The 23,233-nt window shown below is 37.8% G+C and overlaps 1 protein-coding gene across 6 annotated transcripts; it reads right to left on the bottom strand.

Annotated features, from left to right (window-relative positions):
- Positions 1-385: 385 nt before the first annotated feature.
- mul2 (mitochondrial E3 ubiquitin protein ligase 2) lies at positions 386-20,367 on the bottom strand. Of its 6 annotated transcripts, none has more exons than XM_072572295.1 (6): positions 20,277-20,367; positions 19,074-19,162; positions 11,778-11,918; positions 9,647-9,734; positions 3,666-3,786; positions 386-2,814 (listed from the first exon to the last, which is right to left on the bottom strand). In XM_072572295.1, exons 3-6 carry the CDS (start codon positions 11,892-11,894, stop codon positions 2,085-2,087), a joined length of 1,056 nt encoding a protein of 351 aa, XP_072428396.1. In that variant the 5' UTR covers positions 11,895-11,918; positions 19,074-19,162; positions 20,277-20,367; the 3' UTR covers positions 386-2,084. The 6 variants fall into 6 exon arrangements, with proteins under 6 accessions (XP_072428396.1, XP_072428395.1, XP_072428399.1 ...); XM_072572294.1 differs by having other exon boundaries at positions 20,183-20,298; XM_072572298.1 differs by having other exon boundaries at positions 20,271-20,288.
- Between the last annotated feature and the right edge of the window lie 2,866 nt (positions 20,368-23,233).

Genomic DNA, 23,233 nt, shown 5'->3' with positions numbered 1-23,233 from the left:
CCATTGTTTTCCCATCCAATTTGTGCTGTTTAATAAAGAACAGTAAGTTTATTCAATTAAACTGCCTGTTTAGGTGAAAATAAAAGCTGTCGGGTTTATTGAGGAAGAGCCAGGAATGCCTCCTCAGACCTTAACCAATATTCACTCATAAGACAGTACCTCCAATTACACATTCATTGGTCATTTATTTAAATGTTGGATTAGACTTGAGTATCTGCAAATTAACTTTCATGTTGCTTGTAGAACAGTGATTACATCTCAAATTAACTGTGTTAAAGTTCATTGGGATGGCACAAGGGCATTAGCAGTTGGAAATGCAGATTTATCCTCCTTTTATCAATCTTGTAAAGATGTAGATTATCATAATTTAATAGAACTCAGGTAATAGTCATCAGTAGATGCTTTTATTTAGTCTTTAGCATACACTCTCAGGTATACCTCAATTCCAATGTTTACTTCCTACAACAAAAATAAGTACTGCCTTATACTTTTCAACACAGTTCTGATATAATTTTTATAACTGACATGAGGGGGTCACAGACTAATTCAAGGGAGTCACTGGCATATGAGAGCAGGATTTTCAGATGAGCAAATAAATCACACACACTAGTAACTAAGTCTGAGTGCATATTTAAAAGTAAATCAAAAATAAAGTAAAATAATTATAAACACAGCATTAGTGAATTGATATTCTCGCATTTTGTGACACAAGGACTCACAGTAAGGAAGTAAGTCTGTATATAACAGCAAAGTCAATTGAGGAACAAAGCTGTCATAAAATACAGAATACATAAACAGATAAATTTAACTAGGAGATAATTAACCCTAAATAGTCCAGACATATTTCACCTTATCATCTAATGTATTACATAGGGAAATAAACTCACCTCATTTCTTACTTTAGGACAAGATTATAATTCACAAAAAAAGTCAATTAAAAACCAATATGGGAGTTTTAAACAGTTTTTCACACGTTCTGCACTATGCAGATCTCTCAACTTTTCTTCTTTCTCCTTCACGCCCTTCAAACCAGTTTGTTCTCTTTTCCCTGCTGTTTTGCTTTCTGACCACATTGTCCCTGGTTTATGTGAAAGTTACAGCACTATCCCAGCACTACTAGTGCCAAGGAGAGTTTCACTCTCTTTTATCAATGTAGAAAGCAGTCAGTGGGGAGATGTCATTAATTTCGGTGCAGAAATATCAAGAAGTACTTAAGTGACAATTTCTGTTACCTATACGATTACAATCTTACATTGCAGGTATTCAGCTTCAATAATATAAATTATCATGCCATTAGCTTTTCCAATCATTTATGCACTAGTATTCCTCACTTGTGAATAGTTGAAAACAGTAAGAAAGCTGGAATGAGCTGAGAAATTTAGACTAGATTGATGGAAGTGCCAGAATAGGCGTAAAATGTCCATTCACATTTCCATCTCACCACCCTGACAGTAAAATCACTGCTTTTTTTTCTAACAGATGGGTCTTCCAATGTAAGAAAATATTGACTAGCTATTTGAAAGTTAGTGTAGGGACATAACTGTAGATTTTGGAGGAATTCACCATGCTGCAGCCCAAGTCAAAGTGATTCCAGCATGTCAGTCTGCTTTAATGTTCATTTTTGCACCCAACTAAAACAAGTTACTGGTGACACTATACAATGCTAGCTAAGGAATAGCTGCTTATGTTCACTGTTTCTAATTTATTTCATGATGGCTTTTCTCTCTGGTCCAAGGGTGCCTTGTTAAAAGTTCCATCTGCTATCAATACCAAATCAGGTTAACTAATTTGGCTAGATCTTTGTCGGTCGATATATAGTATTGTGCAGTATATCAAGAGTATACTGATGAATCTCTTTTCAGCATATGTCAATGAATGATAATGGCTATGATTGCATATTCAGAAACCTGAATGCTAACTTGGCTGTTGTGGCTAACACAAAGGGAACATCAGACAGCAACACAGTATTAAAAATGAACGCTTAGTGATGGGATTGGGGTCACCACATAAATATATTAACTTGACATTTCTGGTGCAGATCAGAAATTAAAGGCACTTGATTAATTTGTGAGTGGAATACACTCTCATGCTTGGTAAAGAGGTACAATTCTAGTTATATAACTTCTACAAATTGGACAAATTGGTGAGGGAAGTGCTCGATGACAATCATAGCAGCAACAAACATGCCCACAGGTCAGGAAGACACATTCTCGTGGTTTGGATAAACAAATTACACATGCATTCTCTGGTATTTCATCACCATCTGCTGTCGAACCTGTGATACCTCTGCTTTCATTGAACCGTTTGTAGCTCCTTCTCAGTTCTTCCTGTTCCTGTTTTTCACTGAACTCATGGTACATTCTGCGCAGGACAACTATGATCAGTGCAATGCCTGTTAATGTACAGATGGCCATGAACATTTTCCAAAGTTTAACGCTTGATTCCTGCTGTTTCAGGATACTTGGGAAGTCCAGGGTGCTTAAAAAATATTCCAGACCTGCTTTAGGAGGCTGGAGTTTGACGATCTTGTCAGAATCCAAAACTAGTTCACCAATTCCTGTTAAAGTGGCTCCAACACGGACTATCTCTTCAGTTTCCAAGAAGCCTTTCGGCTTCTCACCGCTCAGATAATGCCCAATAATATCAGTAAAACCTTGTGTTGCCTGGTGAAACCGTTCATACACTGTTTCAAAATGCGGACCTGATGCTTCCAGTGGGTTGATCACACGGATTGAACTCTTCCCTCCTTCAGGGGATATCAGGTCAAAGGGCACAATATTTACTCTTTGATGTATAATCCTTTCACTATCATTCCTGTTGCGGAAGCAAGAATTGACATTAGACAGATGGCAATATGTTTTTATAATGTACAAAGTCCATAAAATTAAAAACTTGATCTATTAAAGCCCAAGCTCTCACTGACCTGATTTAAAGAACAACGCAAGTATTGTACTCTTCAGAGCTATTTACTGTCTACACCAACTCTAAGTCACTGTCATTGATACTTCAACTGGATTCAAGATCTTTACCCAGGCTAATTAATTTCCTGCATACAATCCTGTTTCTTTGTAGCGGGAATTTATTATGCAGATCCCAGTATATGGTAAAACAGTTATACTTTGAAAACCTCAGCATGAGTGAACACCTCAAATACATGGCACAGTAAGTAGTAGTAAATGACACTAAGTTTTTCAAGCAGCAACAAAAACTGCAACATTTTTCGGACCATGATCTTTCTCAAGTCTTTTTTTAATATCAAAGTAGATCTTAAAATAATTTTATATAAACAGTAGATGGTCAAGTAAGACTCAGAACTTACTGCAGTGAATAGCAAAATTTTTTTCACAAGTACAAAAGACCTATAATTTCTAGCAACAGAGATGGTTGCAGGTCTTTGCTTGGACAGTCACTCTGTAATACTGCTCGCACAATAATGTAAGGAATTTCAAAGATTGCCTTTATAAGGTGGTAATACGGCATCAGCCTTGTAGTTTATTAGAATATTTTACATCTTGTTCCTGGAGTATATTGGTTACCTGATATTTTAATACGTTGTACAGTTTTTAAAAAAATTGGTCTTCAATATAACTGTCAAGAAAGTAATGCCATACAATAGAGTATGTTACATAAAAGATATTTGAAGTAGGCTTATTATGGACGCATACCAACTCCTAGCCAAATTATTCCAGATCAGTTTGTGCTCTTTCAAAATAAGCCGCTGCATTACCCCAGTACAGTCATCCTGATAATGGCTCTGCAGACTCTCCCCAACTGGTCGAGTGATACCTGTTTGGGGTAAAGGGAACATTTAAACACAAACACAGTAAGCTGAGGCATTTCAGTTTATAGAGGATGGAAGAAAATTGATAGTTGCCCTAAAATTCAAATCAAAATCTGACTGCAAACACCCACACACACACCCAATTTGATCTCAGGAGGACAAAATCCAGTGACAGGACATTAGAGCTGACTGTTTTGAATGCTGGAAGAGGTTTGGTTGGGCAATTACACATACCCATAGATACACTTTGCTCTATACTTTTGAATACATCCATCCATCACAGATTTAAAATCTATAAATATCTGGAATCTATTGCCATTTGTGGACAAGAATTCCATCTTCTACTAGCCCTTACATGTAAAAGTGCTTCCGAATAGCACTTTTGGAAAATTTTGGCTTCAATGTTTAGACTATACCCCAGATCTATACACTCTTTCCAACAGAAACACTAATACAAAATTTTTACCTGTACGATACCATATCTGTTCTCCTTATTAAATTAAAAACTTAGGATTTAAATCAACATGATATTATTTAAAGTTGAGAGAATAAAATGCTGATTTGCAGTTTTTCCTTCTAACTTAATCCTTGGAGTCAAAATATTATTAAAATAAAGTGAGCTCTATTCCTTCAAGACCAGTACATTCTTAGTAAAGTGTGAGGTCCACATCTGCTGCAAACACTGGTTTTAACAGGACATTGAACTGGTTATTACATCATTGCCTAAATATGCCAAAAAGAAATCAGCGCCTCCTAATGCAGGGCTCCTTGTCAATGTGGGGCAGCAAGTTAGAATATCACACACTGCACAATAGTGATGGGACACGGTGCTGTGATATCAGTCACCATATTTCAAAAATTTCTTTCTTTGTCAGTATGGAGGATCCAGCAAAATTAAGGCATATCAACAGGAGGAAATTAAAAGAAACAGAGTTTAGATTTTTAAATGAATGTTACAGAATACAGTATCAAGTGCCAATTCAGAAAGATGTAGACAGACTGATGAATTGAGCAAGCATATAGCACATCCAGTTTAACAGGAAGTGTTAGATAGCAATATAACAAAATTGGTACAGTTTTACAGGGGTGCAAGAACAAAATTACCAAGAAAATACTTCTTTGATCAATCTTTGGCTAGCTTTCTTAAAAATACCTTCCATAGCTTAGTTTCTATCATGTGAAGCACTTTGCAAAGTTATTTCACATTAAAGACGCTATATAAAAAGTACACATACAAATCTTTGATGTGAAAGAACATTAGAGAAGGCCTTTTCCTTTATTAAAAAGGCGAATTAGGCATCAATTGGAATAGCATTGTCCAGTTCTAGGCACTGCACTTTCAGATGGATTTCAAGACCTTAGAGATGGTACAAAGGACAGCTACTAGAATCGTACCAGGAACATAGGACTTTCAGTTAAATAGTAAAAGTTGAAGAACTGGAGTTGCTCTCGCTGAAGCATAGATAATTAAGAGATCTGAGGGGTATTCAAGATGATGGAGTTTGACAGAACAAAAAAGGAAAAACTGGCTTCCGTGGCAAAAGGGTCATGAACCAGAAGTAGCAGGCAAAGGAATCAGATGAGGAAACTTTATTAAAAATAGAGTTGCTGCAATCTGGAATGCACTGCCTAAAAGGTTGATGGGAGAAAAATCAATATTAGCTTTCAAATATGTGAAAGGAAAACATTTGCACAACAAATGGGAAAAGGAAATTATACAAATTTGGTCACTTTGGCAAAATAATCTTTTTGTTTATTGAATCATTCTGTGTCTCTGGACAAAATTATCGCAGTCTACAAATATAGGAAATACCAGATTATAAAATAAACTTCTTTATAGGGAACATTTTCTGAGGCATCAATTGATCAATTATAACAAATTAATTTGATTGAAAATATAGTCTAGTAAACAAAGGTTTACTTCCAATTAGAAAATGGCTTTCTGTAAGAAGACAGTGGTTGATGGAAGACATTCAGCCTGGAGTCCGGTTACTAGTGGTCTGCCACAAGGATCTGTTTTGGGACCACTGCTGTTTGTCATTTTTATAAATGACTTAGACGCAGGCATAAGTGAATGGGTTAGTAAATTTGCAGATGACACTAAAGTCAGTGGAGTAGTGGACAGTGTGGAAGAATTTTGCAGGTTGCAGGGGGACTTGGATAAACTGCAGAATTGGGCTGAGAGGTAGCAAATGGAGTTCAACGCAGCTAAGTGTGAGGTGATTCACTTTGGGAAGAATAACAGGAAGGCAGAATACTGGGTCAACTGGAAGATTCTTGGTAGTGTGGATGTGCAGAGGAATCTTGGAGTCCATGTACATAGATCCCTGAAAGTTGCCACCCAGTTTGCTAGTGCTGTTAAGAAGGCATACTGTGTGTTAGGTTTTATTGGTGGAGGGATCGAGTTCCGGAGCTGTAATGTCATGCTGCGACTATACAAAACACTAATGCAGCCGCATTTGGAATATTGTGTACAGTTCTGGTCGCCCCATTACAGGAAGGATGTGGAAACATTGGAAAAGGTGCAGAGGAGATTTACCAAGATGTTACCTGGTCTGGAGGGAAGGTCTTATGAAGAAAGGCTGAGTGACTTGGGTACATTCTCATTGGAAAGAAGGCAGCTAAGAGGGGATTTGATAGAGACATACAAGATGATCAGAGGATTAGATAGGGGAGACACTGATAGCCTTTTTCCTAGGATGACGACGTCAGCTTGTATAAGGAGGCATAGCTACAAATTGAGGGGTGATAGATTTAAGATAGATATCAAAGGCAGGTTCTTTACGCAGAGAGTGGTAATGGCGTGGAATGCTCTGCCTGCCAATGTAGTTATCTCAGCCACATTAGGGAGATTTAAACAATCCTTGGATAAGAACATGGATGATGATGGGATAGTGTAGGGGGACGGACTTAGATTAGTTCACAGGTCGGCACAACACTGAGGGCCAAAGGACCTGTTCAGCGCTGTATTGTTCTATGTTCTAATTATTTTTATACTTCTGCTTAAAAGTCATTGACCCGAAACAGTAATTCTTTTCTGTCTGTACAGAGATAATATGCCAGTATTTTTCAGCATTTTCAACTAATTTCAGGTTTTCGGCATCCACTGTATTTTACCCTTTTTAAAAGACTGTAATGTTTCAACTATCTTTATGAAGCACACATATGCTATCTAGTGGCAGAAAACAGGCATTGTAAATGGACAATATCTAACAAATGCAACAGCTCTCATGTATTCTACTAAATCTAACCAGTTCACATGCTCCAGAGGCTAAAACACATACTACACTATTAGCATTAAATTTAACAGTATCAGAACATTGTGATGCAATTTAAATTTCCATAAAGTAGCTTTCAGTATCATAACTTTAATACTTCAACTGCTAACCAGAACATGAGAACACTCCAAAACAAAACCTTAAACATGGATACTCAATCATGGCACAAATGTGATAAATCAAATTCTGCAGTACAGCAGTAGGGATTTATTCTAAATCAAAATGATACTTTTAAGGCAGCATTTTATAATAATAGCATTGACCCACTATTAAAAATACCCAGCATCTAAAAGGGACAAATATTAAACAATACTATCTACCCTTTTTTTAAAATCATGTTTGAGAACACAGAACTCAAGGGAATGCCATTTGGGGCATCAAACCTGTTCTCCCACTCAAAAAAAAAATGGCTGATTTGATTATAATCTCATCTCTACTTTCCCATCTGCACTCCCATAACCCTTAGCTATCAAAAATCGAACACTGCGTGAATAAATTGAAAGAACCAGCCTATACTACTTTCTGGGGAATATAATTCCATATTCAGATCAAGCTTTTCAGAGAAATGTTTTTAAAAAAATCTCCTTGGCTATTTTAAAAGGGAGACATTTTAGTTCTTAAACTATGCCTCCCTGACAATATCAATATCCTTTAAGTGTCCATCCTATCCAATCCTCTCATGATCTGATGCATTTTTTCTAGACTCCAATGCGTATAGACTAACCTCTTCAACTTTCTTCGTAAACCCTTCAGTTCAAGTGAACTTTCTCTAAACTGTTTTAAAGTAATTGTAGCTTTCACTCAAATAAGGAAACTAAAACTATACATAGTACACCTGAGCATGAATACTCTGTACAGCTGTAATAACACTTGTTTATTCCCTAACCCATTCCACTTGTAATAAATGACAACATTATTTACCCTCCTAATAACACGCTTTACTTGCATACTACATTTTATGTGATTTATGGAGAGGTAATGACATAGTTGTATTGTCACTGGACTAGTAATCCAGAGACCGAGATAATACACTGATGACCTGGGTTCACACCCCACTGTGGCAGATGGTGGAATGTATTCAAAATAATCTGGAATTAAAAGTTTAATGATAAACATAAAAGCAATATTGATTCAAACTCATCTGGCTCACTATTGAACTGGTGTCCTGCTTATAAGGGACTCCAGAACACACAGCAACATAATTAAGCCTTTACTGTTCTCTAAAATGGCCGAGCAAACCACTCAACAAGATCAATTCGTTAAGATATCTTTTAAAAAAAAAAGACACTGCAAGTTTCCCAACATCACAAGAATTGCTGAGGTTTCGGAAGGCAGTTCAATAGCATCTTAGTTAGGGATGGACAAGAATGCTGGCCCAGCCATTAATGCCTGCGTCCCGCGAATAGAATTTTATAAAACATATCAGGCCACCCAGATCAATGTTTGGCAGTGATTATAGTACATATCTTTGCCTGCTTTGAGAGGACTTAACTTGCCATATTGTTCAGTGCTTTCAGAAATAAGCCTGTATGAAGACCTATCTTCCAGAGCCTGTAGTTGGCTGATTCAGTTAAGTGCAATGTTAATCTAATATCTTTTTCTCTCTCAAAACTCTTGCATGCTGTCTAAAAAACGACGTCTGAATAAATTTCAGACTGATATGCTGAAAGTTGTTGGCCTCCACCAGCTATAACAATCCTACGTAATACAGGGTTGATGGACAATTTCAAGATAATAGGGAGAACTTTACCTTTCATGAAGAAGTATCCTTTTCCCTCTTGTAATCCTTGACTCGGACAATATGGCAGATAATTTTCAGGCCTGGTACTTAGCCTTCTAATGAATACATGAATGATTGAATCCCCCCCCAGTGGTTTGAAAAGATATCTCAAGCACTTTTATGTCAGATAAGACCACATGATGTACAAGCAGAAGCTGACCATTCAATTCAATGAATGTGCTCTGTAAGTCAGCGTGATTTAGTTCAGAGTAATACTATTGTGGAGTTTTATCCTGTAGCATTCCTTTCATTGGTGCTGAATCTAGTTGCTTATAAAAGGAAAATAAATACATTACAATTAGGCATTGTATCCTAATCCAGGTGTGGTCTATATGTCAGCAAAGTAAACCTACCTCAAAATAATCACGCTTTGCCTCCTAAAAGGCCTCTATTTCTACTCCCAGCACTCAAGATGATACACTTTAGTGAAGCAAGTGAAGTGCAGTAATCCTGAATCACCACTATTCCTTATTGGGAGTGTATTTGGCTAGCCCTCACCCCTTGGACATGCTCAGATTTTAAATATATTCACACTTGCTTCTTTAGGTCAGCAGCTTTCTAAATGTTAGTGATCAAAAACGTCACCCGATCTTTGTAACTGGAATGTTAATAGTCTCTTTTCTCATTAAATAAAGTTTTTAAGATTATGTTTTTAACATTTAAAAGTAGTGGAATAAAAAGTCAAAAGACACACTAGAATTAAGTTTCAGGTACTGGCTGGACTAACCACTGGTGATTAGCATCGCTAGTCTTACTACTGGGTAGTTGAAAACCCATTTCATCAAATATAAAACTCGTAAGTCTCACCTTCCACAATAGCATACTCCACACATTTTCCTGGAGTGGCATTCAAAAAATCCACCAACTGCTTGTTGATCTGAAATTTTGGGGCTTCCTAATTTAAAAAAGAAGAAACAAATGAAATAATAGGGAACACAAGAACAGGACTAGGCCACTTGACCCTTGAAACTTGTTCAGTTATTCGTTTAGATCATGGTTGATCCGTGCCCCAACTCCATTTAGCACCTCTTGCTCCAAATCCTTTGATACCCTTATCCAGCAAAAATTATAGAACTCAAATCAATTTCTGTTAATCTAACATTTACATTCTTTTGGGTTGTGAGTTTCAGTTTTCCATAAGACAATACAAACAAGTTTCTCTATTTCACTTCTAAACAACTTAATTCTTGTTCTGAATCCTCTCCACTATTAATTATCACATTTGACAAATCCTGTTGGTTAAAGGTTTGGTTATCCTAAACATAGGAGGGGCAGACGGGCGAGGGAAAGAAGCTGAACTGAGATAAAGGGTGAGAATAATGAAGCATAGTGGAATCATTCATGGAAGGGAACATCATGCAGACAATCTTAAATGACCAGTTCGTAACTGCCCTGTTGCTACATAAACATAGTCAGGTGTGCAAGACAGGAATAGTTCCCAATAAAAATCACAGTCACCAATGTCCATTATCTAACCTTGCCAGTGTGGACTTACCTTTTAACATCATCAACCACATATTCTTTCTCCATTGCCTTTAAATCCATTGTTCAATCAAGTGACCTTGGAGTTGTTCCATTTCATTTTCACCCACCTATTAATAACCAAGAACCTTCAGCAGTGGATTCTCTTTACCTGTTGTTTCCCCAAATAATTATCCTTCACTCCCATTTCTTTTTATTTATATGTTGTCACTTGGGGACATCGTAGTAGACATGGTAATTTGACTTTAGAATTAACAAGTAACAGTTTCCTCAGGTTAACCATTGGGAACATTCAAGCTACCATCTTGGGCCAGCAACACACACCATATCCATGCCAATAGTTCCATCCCCATTCCTGACCACTGGCACAGACTGCTTGTTTTTGTGATACCCAAGCTGAGCTTTTGATTCCAGACTATAGTCAACAAAAACAAGATAAGAGTTAATTTATAACTAATTGCTGCACAGAATCCCATTAAGACTCTCCCACATGCAAATGCTGAAATGAGTCACTATACAACAAATTATGCATCAAATTTTACCATGAGAAGAAAGGAGAAATAAAAAAAGATATTGATTGCACTTATATGCAGATTTCAAAGTTTCAGCATTAATCAAAGCACTTCTCAGTCAATTAAGTATTTTTTAAAATGCTATCACTGTTATAGCATAGGGTAAACTTGAAGCCAATTTATGTACAGCAAAGTTCCACAATTGCCAAAATAGTATATAACCTGTTTTTAGTACATTAGGACAAAGCAAAGGATATATTAGTTAGATCACCAAGAGGTAGCCCCTGCCATTCTGCAAATAGGATCTTTTAATCCTCCCATGAGACTCCGTTTAACATTTCATCCAAAAATACATGATACCAAGCACAGATTCAATTTCAACTCTGGTCATGAATGTGAAATACAACATTCAATTGAGGCAATCGTCATGCAGGAACATTGACAAAATTGGAGGCTTGCAAATATCAGCTGTACTTTGCCATTTGTTGAAAAATATTGCCAACTATGGCTGTATTGCACCATTGACAGATTCACTCTTAATTTCAACTATTCCAACTTCATTAAGCGCACTGAGTAGATTACAGCTATTTCTGTCAGTGTATTCCATGGGCTGCAGTATAGCCAAAACACACCTCACTGAGAAGGCATTATCCAAGGAAGTGTTTTTTTTAAGAAGTCTTGGAACATGAAAAATTGGTCTCATTTATATCAATCCATCATAAATGCATCAATTGAAAGCAGAGTACCACAAATGCTGGCAATGAAACTTAAAATGTTAACTTTTCTTTCCACAGATGCTGTGAAACCTTCTAAATTTCTCCAGCATTTTCTATCTTTTATTATAAAACCTATTACTAACAATCTCACCCTACCAACGGAAGTTAGAATGAGAGCCACAAGAGTGTGTGCTTATGGGGTACTTGCAAGAAATGAATGATTCTTACCTTTAATACTTCCAATGTTGATCTTTTCTTTCTATACAAATAGTAAAACAACCCAGAAAATGCAAAACTTGACCCCAAGCAGACCAGCTCCACAGTTGAAACAGGAATCCTGTCCATCTCGTAGCTGGATTCAATCAATTTCTTTTAAAAAAAAACACATGGACAATGTTAGACAAGATCCAATGCAGAGTATGCAATCACTGACTTTCCTTGCATTTTCTTTACAAACATAAAGAGATGATCAATAGCTGTAATTTGTTCTTGGAATGGCAAAGATTGTTTTCACTGCCCATCTCTATTTCCTCTGAGCAGATAGTAGTAGTGGTAAGCTTTCTTGAATAACTGTTGTTTTGCTGGCACTGGAACACCTGAAGATAGTAATAATCCAGCACACATTATGTCGTAATCAGAATGGTATGTACTGTAGGGGACGGTGTTCCCACAAAAAGCTCTTTGTTCTTCACTGTGATAGAGGTCCAGAGCAAGGAGATTTTGCCAAACAGCTCTTGAACCTGCTACAACTCTGATGAGGCAAGAATGTGCTTGAAATCACACCTAACTACTCCACGACCTATTCCTAATGTATGAATATCTCATTCAGTCACTAAAATAATCAATTTGTTTCTCTTCGTGTCTTGATAGGACATTTCAATAATATCCTGCATGATGATGGATATCTTGATTATATCATCACCTGCTATTTATCACAAAAATTCATAAAAGAGCTTATAATCGTCCCTTTTGTCCCTGAGCAGTGCCAAGTCTATCTAAGATTGCCCTAGAAGAGGAAGGTATGTCAAAAACGTGAACAGCAGGTGATGATAGATGTCTTATGTTACAACTGTACAGTAAATCTGCAAGTAGTTGTTTCCATTACCAAGACGCTGCTGTCAAGCCAAACAGATACTCTGCCTACCATGTAAATGAGTAATGAGATATCTAAATTTCAGTGCTAGTGTGGTGTCCCAACAGGTGGCAGACTATATTAAACAACAAGTCCCGTCAACCATTCACAGCAGGCAGCATGCTGATCATGCTCAATTACCCTATGCTTTAAAGTCTCAGAGAAGTATATCCAACATTAAACATATACTAGTGAAAATCATTTATTAATGAATGAAGACTGCATTAAAGTTACACCAGAAACCACTTTAAGATAATCAGTTTGGCTCATAGTGTGGTATGTTTGTCTGCTTGAAGCAACATACATATAGAAACACACAAGACCATGTTTTATGCACACAAAAAGAATTTGTATAGACGTTGCACCTTTCTAAAAAGAGATCATGGAGACAGCCAATCTCTGATTCACCACCATGGCAACACGTGACCAACTAGAATCTACCTACCTGGTCTGAGAACTAAGATAGATCATTAACTGTTCTTGCTGTATCTTCATGCCAATGATGTCCCAACAAATCAGCATCCTCTTCTTGTGCTGTATGTAATGGTTCCCCTTTTGTCAAATGTGTTTCTTGAATCATAAGTACATGGCAAAAAAGATTCAACTTCTTGACTCTTTTTAGCAATGTTTAAATTGAGTGGAAAAATAGCGGAAAAATACAGTTGATCAAAAGTCCAAACTAAAAAGGGTAGAATGAGGTGACTTTCTCACAGATTATTTGGCTTTGTCAGTGAAATTACATTGCTGTCAGCCATAGAATGAAAAACAACCCCCAGTTCACGTAGCAGGTCAGTTAGGTGTCAGAACTGAGTTAACAGTTCAGCTTTCAGGATGTTTGCCAAGACCAAAAGATATTGATTCCTGGATCGTTCTCTGAATGCTCAGGAAATACTTCAGATATATTCATTCAATTGGTATTCTTTAAGGGTTATCTTTTGCTCATTGAGAAACAGTGACAGATGAATATATAGCATTACTTCCTTACAAGCCTATCTACAAGTCAACAACCCTCAAATCTGAGGCAAAACAAAACCTAAATGTCCAGAGACTGTTGCTAGGCAACTTTCAGCACTAAGTCCCTTTCAAAACTCAATTTGCTTATCTAGCAATTAAAATCATAAACAATGTCTTATCACCCTTTAAAAGCTTTTCTCTCAAACTCTTTTCTCACAAACAGTAGACAATCCCCTGTTGATTCTGATCTTTTGATTTTCCAGTTCCAAGAAGTCACATAATAAACTCTCTGTAAACCAAGTATTGTCCAAATCTTCAGTTTCCAATCCTCATAACAAATGTATGTGTGTGTTCACAACAGATGAGTTGCTCTAATCTGTTTTAAGCATTGTACATACACCAATCACAGTGTGACCATGGTGAAATGCGTGGTGATACAAGACTGGTGATACAAGCGAGATTCAAGCAAGCTGCTCTGGAGGTGTCAAGCTTGAGTGTTCCTGCTTTCATTCATACAAACAATGCATATTCCATCAAAACTATTTGTAATTACATTATGACTTTAATGCACAAAGCCAGAAATGACACGTCACAGAAGCCTCTACCAAGACAAATTTGACACTGAACTATGAAGATTTTAGGACAGCTGAAACAATAACTTGATCAGAGATGGGTTTTAAGTACCATTTTAATAAGCAGGAAAAAGAATTGGAAAGCGGAGAGGTTTTGGGAATTAACTCCAGACCCTGGAACCTAGGTAGCTAAAGACTGGTGCAGTGACTAGACTTAGGGATGTACGAGAGGTTAGAATGGAAGGACTGCAGAAATCATGGAGAGTTGGAGAAAATTCGAGATAATGAGGGTCAAGGTTGAAAAGAGATGCAAAAACTAGAATGAAAACCATGATTTTAAAGTTGAGACTTTGCTGCAAAAAGAACTGATTAGGGATATAGGGAAACAGGACAGTAGGATTCCCGGTATGGACAGTGAACTCTCAAATTTGGTTGGGAGGGGGCAGTCAAGAAAATGTTGGCTGGATGACTAGTTTATGGTGCAAAGTGATACCAATAGAGAGAATTCCCATACTAGCTGAGGTTACCATGAAGACTCGAAGATCTCCACCTTGTCCCTTTCCTGAGGCATGGTGACCCTCAGGTTAAAACACCACTAGTCATCTCTCTCTAATGAAAGGACAAACCTATTGTCCTCTGAAACCGTGGCAACTTTACCTTTATAATTCAACTTATATGCAACCTAGATACTTAATGCAGTTATTCTAATTTTTATGGCAGCCAGCTATTACTGTTTGTAATCCACGACTGTAAAATGAGTTATATTATCAAAAAACATCAGCATGATCTGCAAAAATCACAAGAAGTTTGGTCTGGAACATGTTTTTTTTTGCTGCTAACTGGAGTTGATCTTTTAAGATCACTGTTCAGATATCCCTGCGAGGAAGGGATGGAAATATGTACCTTGGTAAACTGGAGCTTCGGAGCTGAAAATGTGTTGCTGGAAAAGCGCAGCAGGTCAGGCAGCATCCAAGGAGCAGGAGAATCGACGTTTTGGGCATAAGCCCTTCTTCAGTAGCAGCTTCTTCATTCCAGAGACCAACTGTTAGCAGCCTTCTATCTCAGCAGCCTGTATTAAGTATCTTATTGGTGACCTCTGTATTAAATGTTGCCTGGTATGGCAGTGTCTATACTTTGAGTAGACAAAGACAGTGTGGGGCTGACAAGGTGCAGGATTTACTGGCTTGTTTTCTCTGCCCAATTTTCAGCCAGCCGAGTATGCCGTTTCAACTCATCTTTTCAGATACCCCTCCAAAACAGTCAGCATGCAGAGGCCTGGCTTAAACTAAACTAAAAGTGACAACTTTAAATGATTAGTTTTCAGGTAACTTAGAATATTGTTTCCCAGTTTTGCAGGTAAATAAACTATTGCTATGGAGAGAAACTGCCATAAGAATCAATGCATATTAATTTACTAGATTTTCAATATTTTAGTGACCAGTGTTGTTACGCTGAATATCTTAACCCATATGTGTGAAGATTAGAGTAACCTTCTAATGAAAACCTCCTCCATATTACAAAATGCTGTGTTTCAGATTCTTTTACCCAATTTCTACACTTAAAATTCATCTCCCTGATCAGCTGCAGCACAATCCAAGTGTATTTTTACTTTTCCAATTATTTTCCATTTGCCTTAAGGTATTCTTGCTAAAGTTCCATTGCACAGTTCTAGCAATTATCCAGTACCTCAGCCAAATGGCAAAACATCATACAGGAACCTAGAAAGTGACCATCAGCAGTGGAAGCATCAACTACACACAGGAAAATGTGTGTAAAGTCAGCAATGAGAAACCTGGTTGGTCGAGAAAAAGAGAAACATAGACATTATCTTTAGATAAATGTGAGGTGCTGCATTTTGGTAAGGCAAACACAGTGCAGTACTTATACAGTTAATGGTAGAGTCCTGGGGCATGTCGCCAAACAAAGAGACCCAGGGGCCCAGGTGCATAGTTCATGGAAAATGGAATCACAGGTAGGCAGGGTGATGAAGAAGGTAAAAACCGAAGGTGTTTGGCACGCTTGCCTTCATTGGTCAGAACACTGAGTACAGGATTTGGGATGTCATGCTGCAGCTTTACAGAACATTGGTGAGACTGCTTTTAGAATATTCCATACAATTCTAATTGCCCTTCTATAGGAAAGATGTTGCTAAACTTGAGAGGGTGCAGAAAAGATTTTCAAGGATGTTGCGGGGACAGGAGGATTTGCATTATAGGCAGAGGGTTGAATAGGCTGGGGCTATTTTCCCAGGCATGTCGGAAGCTAAGGGTGACTTTACAAAGATGTATAAAATCATGAGGAGAATGGATAGGGTGAATAGTCAAGGTCTTTTTTCTAGGGTGGGGGGAAATCCAAAACTAGAGGGCATAGGTTTAGTGGGAAAAGATTTAAAAAAGACCTAAGGTATAATTTTTTTCAAACAGAGGTATGAAATAAGGTGCTAGAGGAACTGGTAGAGATGGGTACAATTACAATATTTTATTGCATCTGGATGGGTATATGAATAGGAAGGGTTTAAGAGGGATATGGGCCAAATGTTGGCAAATGGGACTAGGTCAGATTGGGATGTCTGGTTGGCGTGGGCAAGTTGGACCGAAGGGTCTGTTTTTGTACTGTATGACTCTATAATTCTATGCTATCGTATAGATATTAATTAATTTATCAGTAACTGGAGACAAAGGCTGGAAATCTCTGGTTTGAATCGTATTTTGACAGCAATTTAAACACAAGACCACTGGCACAGACCTCACTTCCCCTTCTGAAAACATTGGGGATTTTTTTCTTTCAAGACAAGGGAAGAATACATAATCATTCAGATTACAGAAATTAGAGGTGTGCACCAGTGTTAATAATTAACTGTCCTGGGTCATTTTGGACTTTTCCAAACTAGGGGGTCTAGCTAACACTATGTATAATACAAATTTAAAAATTTTCAGACTAGGCAACCAATTGTCAAATTAACTTTAAATTAAATAAATGCGAGTTTGATTAAAAATGTAGAAATATCACGCACAGCTTCAAAAGTAAACTGAATGAGCAGAAGAGCAATGGATTTGGGATGCAGGAAGCACTGCAGGCCAACAAAGCAATTAATAATGCTGATAAAGCATTTTTATTGATTTCTAGCTTATGATATTCAAAAGTAATGAAGTGGCATTCAAATCCAAAAGGACCTTCGTCAGATAACTCAAGAACAATGTGGGCATTTATGGTTGTAAAAAGAACATAGAAACACTGGAGAAAATTCAAAAAGAGAATTTGCAAGAAAAAGGACCAGATCAGAAAGACCAACTATCAGAGAAAATTGAACAGGTTGAGGCATTTTTCTTTCAAAAATACCACTTAGAGGTGATTGGATAAAGATCTTTAATATGAACTGGACAAGGTGGACAAAGTTTCTAATTGTGTGAAAACAAAACTGGGGCCAGTTGATTGTGACTAATCAATCCAATAGGAAGTAAGGAGAAGTGTTACAATTCAATGGTCAGAATGCAGAACTTTCCACAGTAAATGGTTGGCACAATTAGCTTTAATGCTTTCAAAAGGAAGCTAGAAGGATATATCAGAGAAAAAGGAACAAAACCGTATGCGGAAATACTGAAGTAAATGGAATAACAGGCAACTTGTAAAGTATATAAAGACAAACCTAACATAGCTGTTTCTGCGCTGTATATTCTATATAATCCAATATAATTATTCCCTGCCACAACAGTATTATTCCTACATCAATGGATAGATCCTTTCCCAAAACAGGTAATCACAGTCATACTTACAAACAAGCAACACAGTACAAATCTTCTCAGCCTTCTGACAAGTGTTTTCCTTGGCTAATTAAGAATTAACATAATAAAATCCTTCAAAAAATATTTTCAGAGTATATTAATAATTGCACAACCCCCTACGTAAAGTATAACTCGCTCCTCAACTTGCTTTATTACACATTATACCAATGCTCTCCTGGTAAGTTCCTCAGCAATCATCACGAGTCAAGAGTAAACATTTTGAACTGGGGCCAATCTCTGAAACCATAAATGTTATCACAGCATAGGGAAATTCCAGTGTGTCACATTGATCCTTACAATACATATAAGGTGCACCAACTCATTTAAGAGAGTGCAACAGGATGTCACAATACATAAAATATGGACAGAACATATTGTAATAGGATATGAACACCCTCTGCCATAAGTGAGATTCATTTTTGAAATCTTTGGTTCAAAAATGATTTGCACATAAAGGTATCAAAAGTGTGAAGTGATAAAGACACAGCCAAGACAAAAAGACATCGCAGACATAAAGGAAAAGGGCATTTGATAAATTTCAATGTTTATGGAATGGATGGAAAAATAAACACAGCATAGTGAACTAAAAGTCAAATCATATAGAGAAAATGACAACAAAAATATTAAAGATTAAATGAGACAAATAAAGGGAAAAAAGGGGAAACGTGATTAGAATGTGACATGTTTGAAATCTCTCTGAACATCAAACACCTAAAAAGTGTCGAACCAAAATATGTGTACATCATATAACTCCTGTGTTAGGAAATCCAATAATCTAGAAACTTTTTGATTGGATACATGGAATACATGGCATCATGATAGCTCAGAACTCTACAGTGGAAACATGGAAGATCCAATGCTCGGAAAAGCAAAACAATTTTTATTATTCTTTATTAAATTACACAATTGAGACAAATTTTATGTCTAAACTTTGACCACATATCTGCTCCTTGACTGAAATCACATTCCTATTTATCATTAACAACAGTTTATGCCATTAGCCTCACTAATATCGATAGTAAATTCTGACTGAATACTTTGACATCGGTATGATGTGTCATTTGTTTGATATAAAAGATCTCACCTGTCAGAAGACAACAGCATGCAGTACAGGAGCCAGATTGTTAACAATTCTTAGTAAATTTCCTTCAGACAGTTCTCACACTGCATTATCTGTCAAAACACATAAAAATTATAACAAATGAGGGATTTCTGGGATGTGCAGACTCTTGAGAAGCTGCGGTTGTTCTTTATAACAGAGACTAGGATTAGACTTGATTGAAATGTTCAACATAATGAAGACTTTGATAAAGTAAATAAGGAAAAACTTTTTCAGTGGCAGACATGAGAAGTAGGAACACAAGAAAAACTTATCCCATCAACTGAAATTGCTGGAAAAGCGCAGATCTGGCAGATTCTGTGGAGAAAAGATTTTAATGTTTTACATCCAGTGACCCTTTCTCCTTTCTTTCCCAGCAATTTCTGTTTCTGTTTCTGATTGCCAGCATCGGTAGTTATTTTGGTTTCTATTTATCCCATCAAGCCTGCTCTGCCATTCAGTAGGATCATTTGGTTGATGTCTTGCTGATCCGAACTCCAACTCCACTGTCCGGCCTGTTCCCAATAACAGTAGAGAGTTCCCTACAGTTCAAACAACTAAGGTTGGTAGCTCAATGGGGAGACAGGTGATGGCAAAGAACAACAAGAGGAAACTTTTATTTCACACAACAAATTGTTTTGTGATCTGGAATGCACTAGCTGCAAGAGTAAAAGCACTCATCTATAAACGAGAATAAAGACTTGAAGCGACATAATGAAGATTATGGGGACCCAATGCAACTCTTAACCATAGATCAACAGGTCAAGATGGGCCAAAGGTCCTTCCTCTGTGTTGTTTCATCCTATGACTCCACTTGGAGTAAACATAGCCCTTTCCTGCTGTAACTCACTCTTTCCCAGGTCCTCCCTTTTTAGATGTTAAAGGTGGAGTCAGTGATTTGGGATGTTTCACCCTGGGGTGTTGGGGAATGGGCCCTGCCCGCGCTCACAGAGAGGTCATGCCCCTAACCCCCTCCCCCCTCTGTGGCGGTGACCCAGTTACCGAGGGAACCGCTCTCCGGCCCACACACACACTCACACCCGCCTGAGCCTGCACAGCACCCTCAGCTACTCCACACTGCCTCCTCAACTCACCGCGCATGCTGACAGGAGACCACTCCCCTTCACCCCCCCCGTCCCGTATCACTCGAGTTCGTCCGTTACCGAAACAACGTTCACCCACTCTAACCTGCCCGCTTCTCCCAGTAGCGGTACCAAGGGATTCTGGGAGTTATAGTCCTTCAACCATGGCCACAATACCCACAACGCAAGGTTCAGACCACATCCCAGCCTGCACTACGCGGCGCTGTGGATGCTGGGTTCTGTAGTTCAGCAATCGCCCTTCTCACCTGGAGACTCTGCACATACGGCTTTTCATTTTCAATATAAAGTGAAGGTGCTGACAGTCTGCATCAGAACGGCGAAATGTGAATAATATCGTCACTAAGTTCATAAGACCTTTTTTTCCTTATTGGTTGTGGCTAAAAGACAATGTTTGTTATTATTTTAAATAGCTAGTAATTAATTGTTGTATGAATACTTATTCTCGGTGACATATTAAGATTATAAAATATAGGAGCAGAATTAGGTCAGTAAACTCATTGAGCAGGTACTGCCATTCAATCATGGCTGATATGTTTCTCAACATCATTCTCCTGCCTTCTGTCCATAATCCTTGATCCCCTTACCAATCAAGAACCTATCATCATCTGTCTTAAATTTACTAACAGCTTGGCCTCCACAGCCTTCTGCAGCAACGAATTCCACAGATTAACCACCCTCTGGCTAAAGGAATAGCTCAGTTCTAAAGAGCTGTCCTTTCACTCTGAGTTGTGCCCTCGGATCCTCATCTCTCCTACTCGTGGAAGCACTTTCTCCACATTCAAACTAACTAAGTGTCTCAGAATTCTGTAAATTTCAATGAGACCCCCTACCCCCTTACCCAATCCTTCTAAACTCCATCAAGTACAGACCCAAAGTCTTCAACCACACCCTATGACCAGCCCTTGATCTCTAGAATCATTCTTGTACAATTCCTCTGGAACCCCTCCAATGCCAGCATAACTTTCTTTTGACATGGAGCCCAAACTGCTTATAATATTATAAATGTGGTTGGATCAGAGTCTCATACAATCTCAGCAGTACATATCTGCTCTTGTATTCTAGCCCTGTTGAAATGATTACTAATAGTGCTTTTGTCTTCCTAGCTGCCAAATGAACCTGCATGTTAACCTTAAGAGAATCCTAAACTAGGACTCCTAAGTTCCTTTGTGCTTCAGATTTCCAAAGCCTTTCTCCATTTAGAAAATAGTCTAAGCTGTATTCTTCTCACCAAAGTGCATAACCTCACACTTTCCCACATTGTATTCCATCTGCTACTTCTTTGTCCACTGTCCTCGCCTATCAATGTCCTTTTGCAGCCTCCCCACATCTCAACACTACCTATTCCCCAACTACCTTCATTACTAAGTTTGCAGATAACATTAATGTCCTCAGTTCCTTTGTCCTCATTATTAATGTATAATGTAAATAGTTGTCCCAACATTGACCCATGTAGAAGTCCATTAGTCACCAGTTGCCATCCTGAAGAAACGACTTTATCCTCGATCTTTGCCTTCTACCAGTCGCCAACCCTCTATCTATGCTAGTACCCTGCCCCTAACACCATGGGTTCTTTTCTCATTTAGCAGCCTCCTGTTTAGCAATTTGTTAAAGACCTTCATGGAAATTTATGTGGATTATTGTTTGAGTTTAACATGCGATTATATTGGGAACCAGAAGCTGTAAAATGGTGGTAATGTGTCTGTAAGTAAAAAGAAACTCAACAATTTAAATTAATGAAGAAATATAGTGAAAATTCAACTGGCTGGGAAAAACCTATTGAGTTATGTGAAAATAAAATGTCAACCAAGCCATAAAAACAAAATTTGGAATGCACTGCCTGGGAGGTTAATTGAGCTGGAAAATCTTACAACCTTTAAAAAGTACTTGGATGAGCACTTGAAATTTCATAATATTCAAGATTATGGGCCAAGTGCTGGAAAGTGGGATGTGTATAGATATGTTTGGAGCAGACTTGATGGATCAAAGGGCCTCTTCTGTGCTTTATGATTCCTAAGTCATAGAATGAGGCCATTTGACCCATAAGTCTGCTCTACCATTGAAATCATAGTAGATTGGGTTGTTCCTGCATGACCTGGAACTATATTACCTTTCCTTCACTGTCAATGAATCAGAATCCTGGCAGTCCCTTCCTAACAGCAATGTGGATGTCCAAACACCCCAAGGATTGTAGTGATTCAAAAAGGCAGTTTATCACCACTTTTTCCAATGTAATTAGGAATGGACAAAATGCTAGTCTAGCCAGTGAAGCCTGCATCCCATAGATCAATAACAAAAAAAGTCATATTGGCGGATGACTTATGGATCCTGGGACCCAATCTTCAGTATGAGAAACAAGCAATGGGAGATTTTTTTTTGGCATATTCTTCTGCTGATGTTAATGAATGCATTCCTGGGATAAAGAGATTGTCTTAAGCGTAATATTTTTCAGATGGGTCCATATTCAACGGAGCTTAGAAGAGTGAGAAGTGATCACATGAAATGTAAGATTCTGAAGAGACGTAATAGAGTAAATGCTGGAAGAACGATGCCTTTTGCAGGGGATCCTAGAGCAAGGAGGCACAGATTAAAACAAAGGGCTTCTCATTTAAGGTGCAGTAAGGAGGAATTCCTTCTCTATGGGTTATTAGTCTCCATAATTCTCTTCCACAGAAAGCAGTGGAGACTAGGGCAATGAATATACTCAAGTTAGATAGATTTCTGATTGCTAAATTATTCAAGGATGATGGAGGCCAGTCGGAAAGTGGACTTAGGCCATAATCAGATCAACTATGATCTTATTGAATGGTGGAGCAGGTTCGCTGGGCTAGATGGTCTACGTGTGCTCCTGTCTTTTAACGATCCCATAAATAAGTGAACCATGTCCAAAACCATTGGCATTTCTCTGTTCCACGATTTTCTATACTAGTTTAAGATTTAAAATTGTGTGATTCCACCCACTGCGTTGTTTCAAGAGATTGCACACATTTTCTTAAACGCACAAGCACATCAAAAAATGTAATTCATTAAGATGCTAACAAGTGT

This window comes from Chiloscyllium punctatum, chromosome 6, assembly GCF_047496795.1.
Source record: "Chiloscyllium punctatum isolate Juve2018m chromosome 6, sChiPun1.3, whole genome shotgun sequence".
In the NCBI taxonomy this organism is placed as follows: Eukaryota; Metazoa; Chordata; class Chondrichthyes; order Orectolobiformes; family Hemiscylliidae; genus Chiloscyllium; species Chiloscyllium punctatum.
Note: the sequence above shows the minus strand (reverse complement) of the source record. Positions and strands in the feature narration are given on the sequence as shown.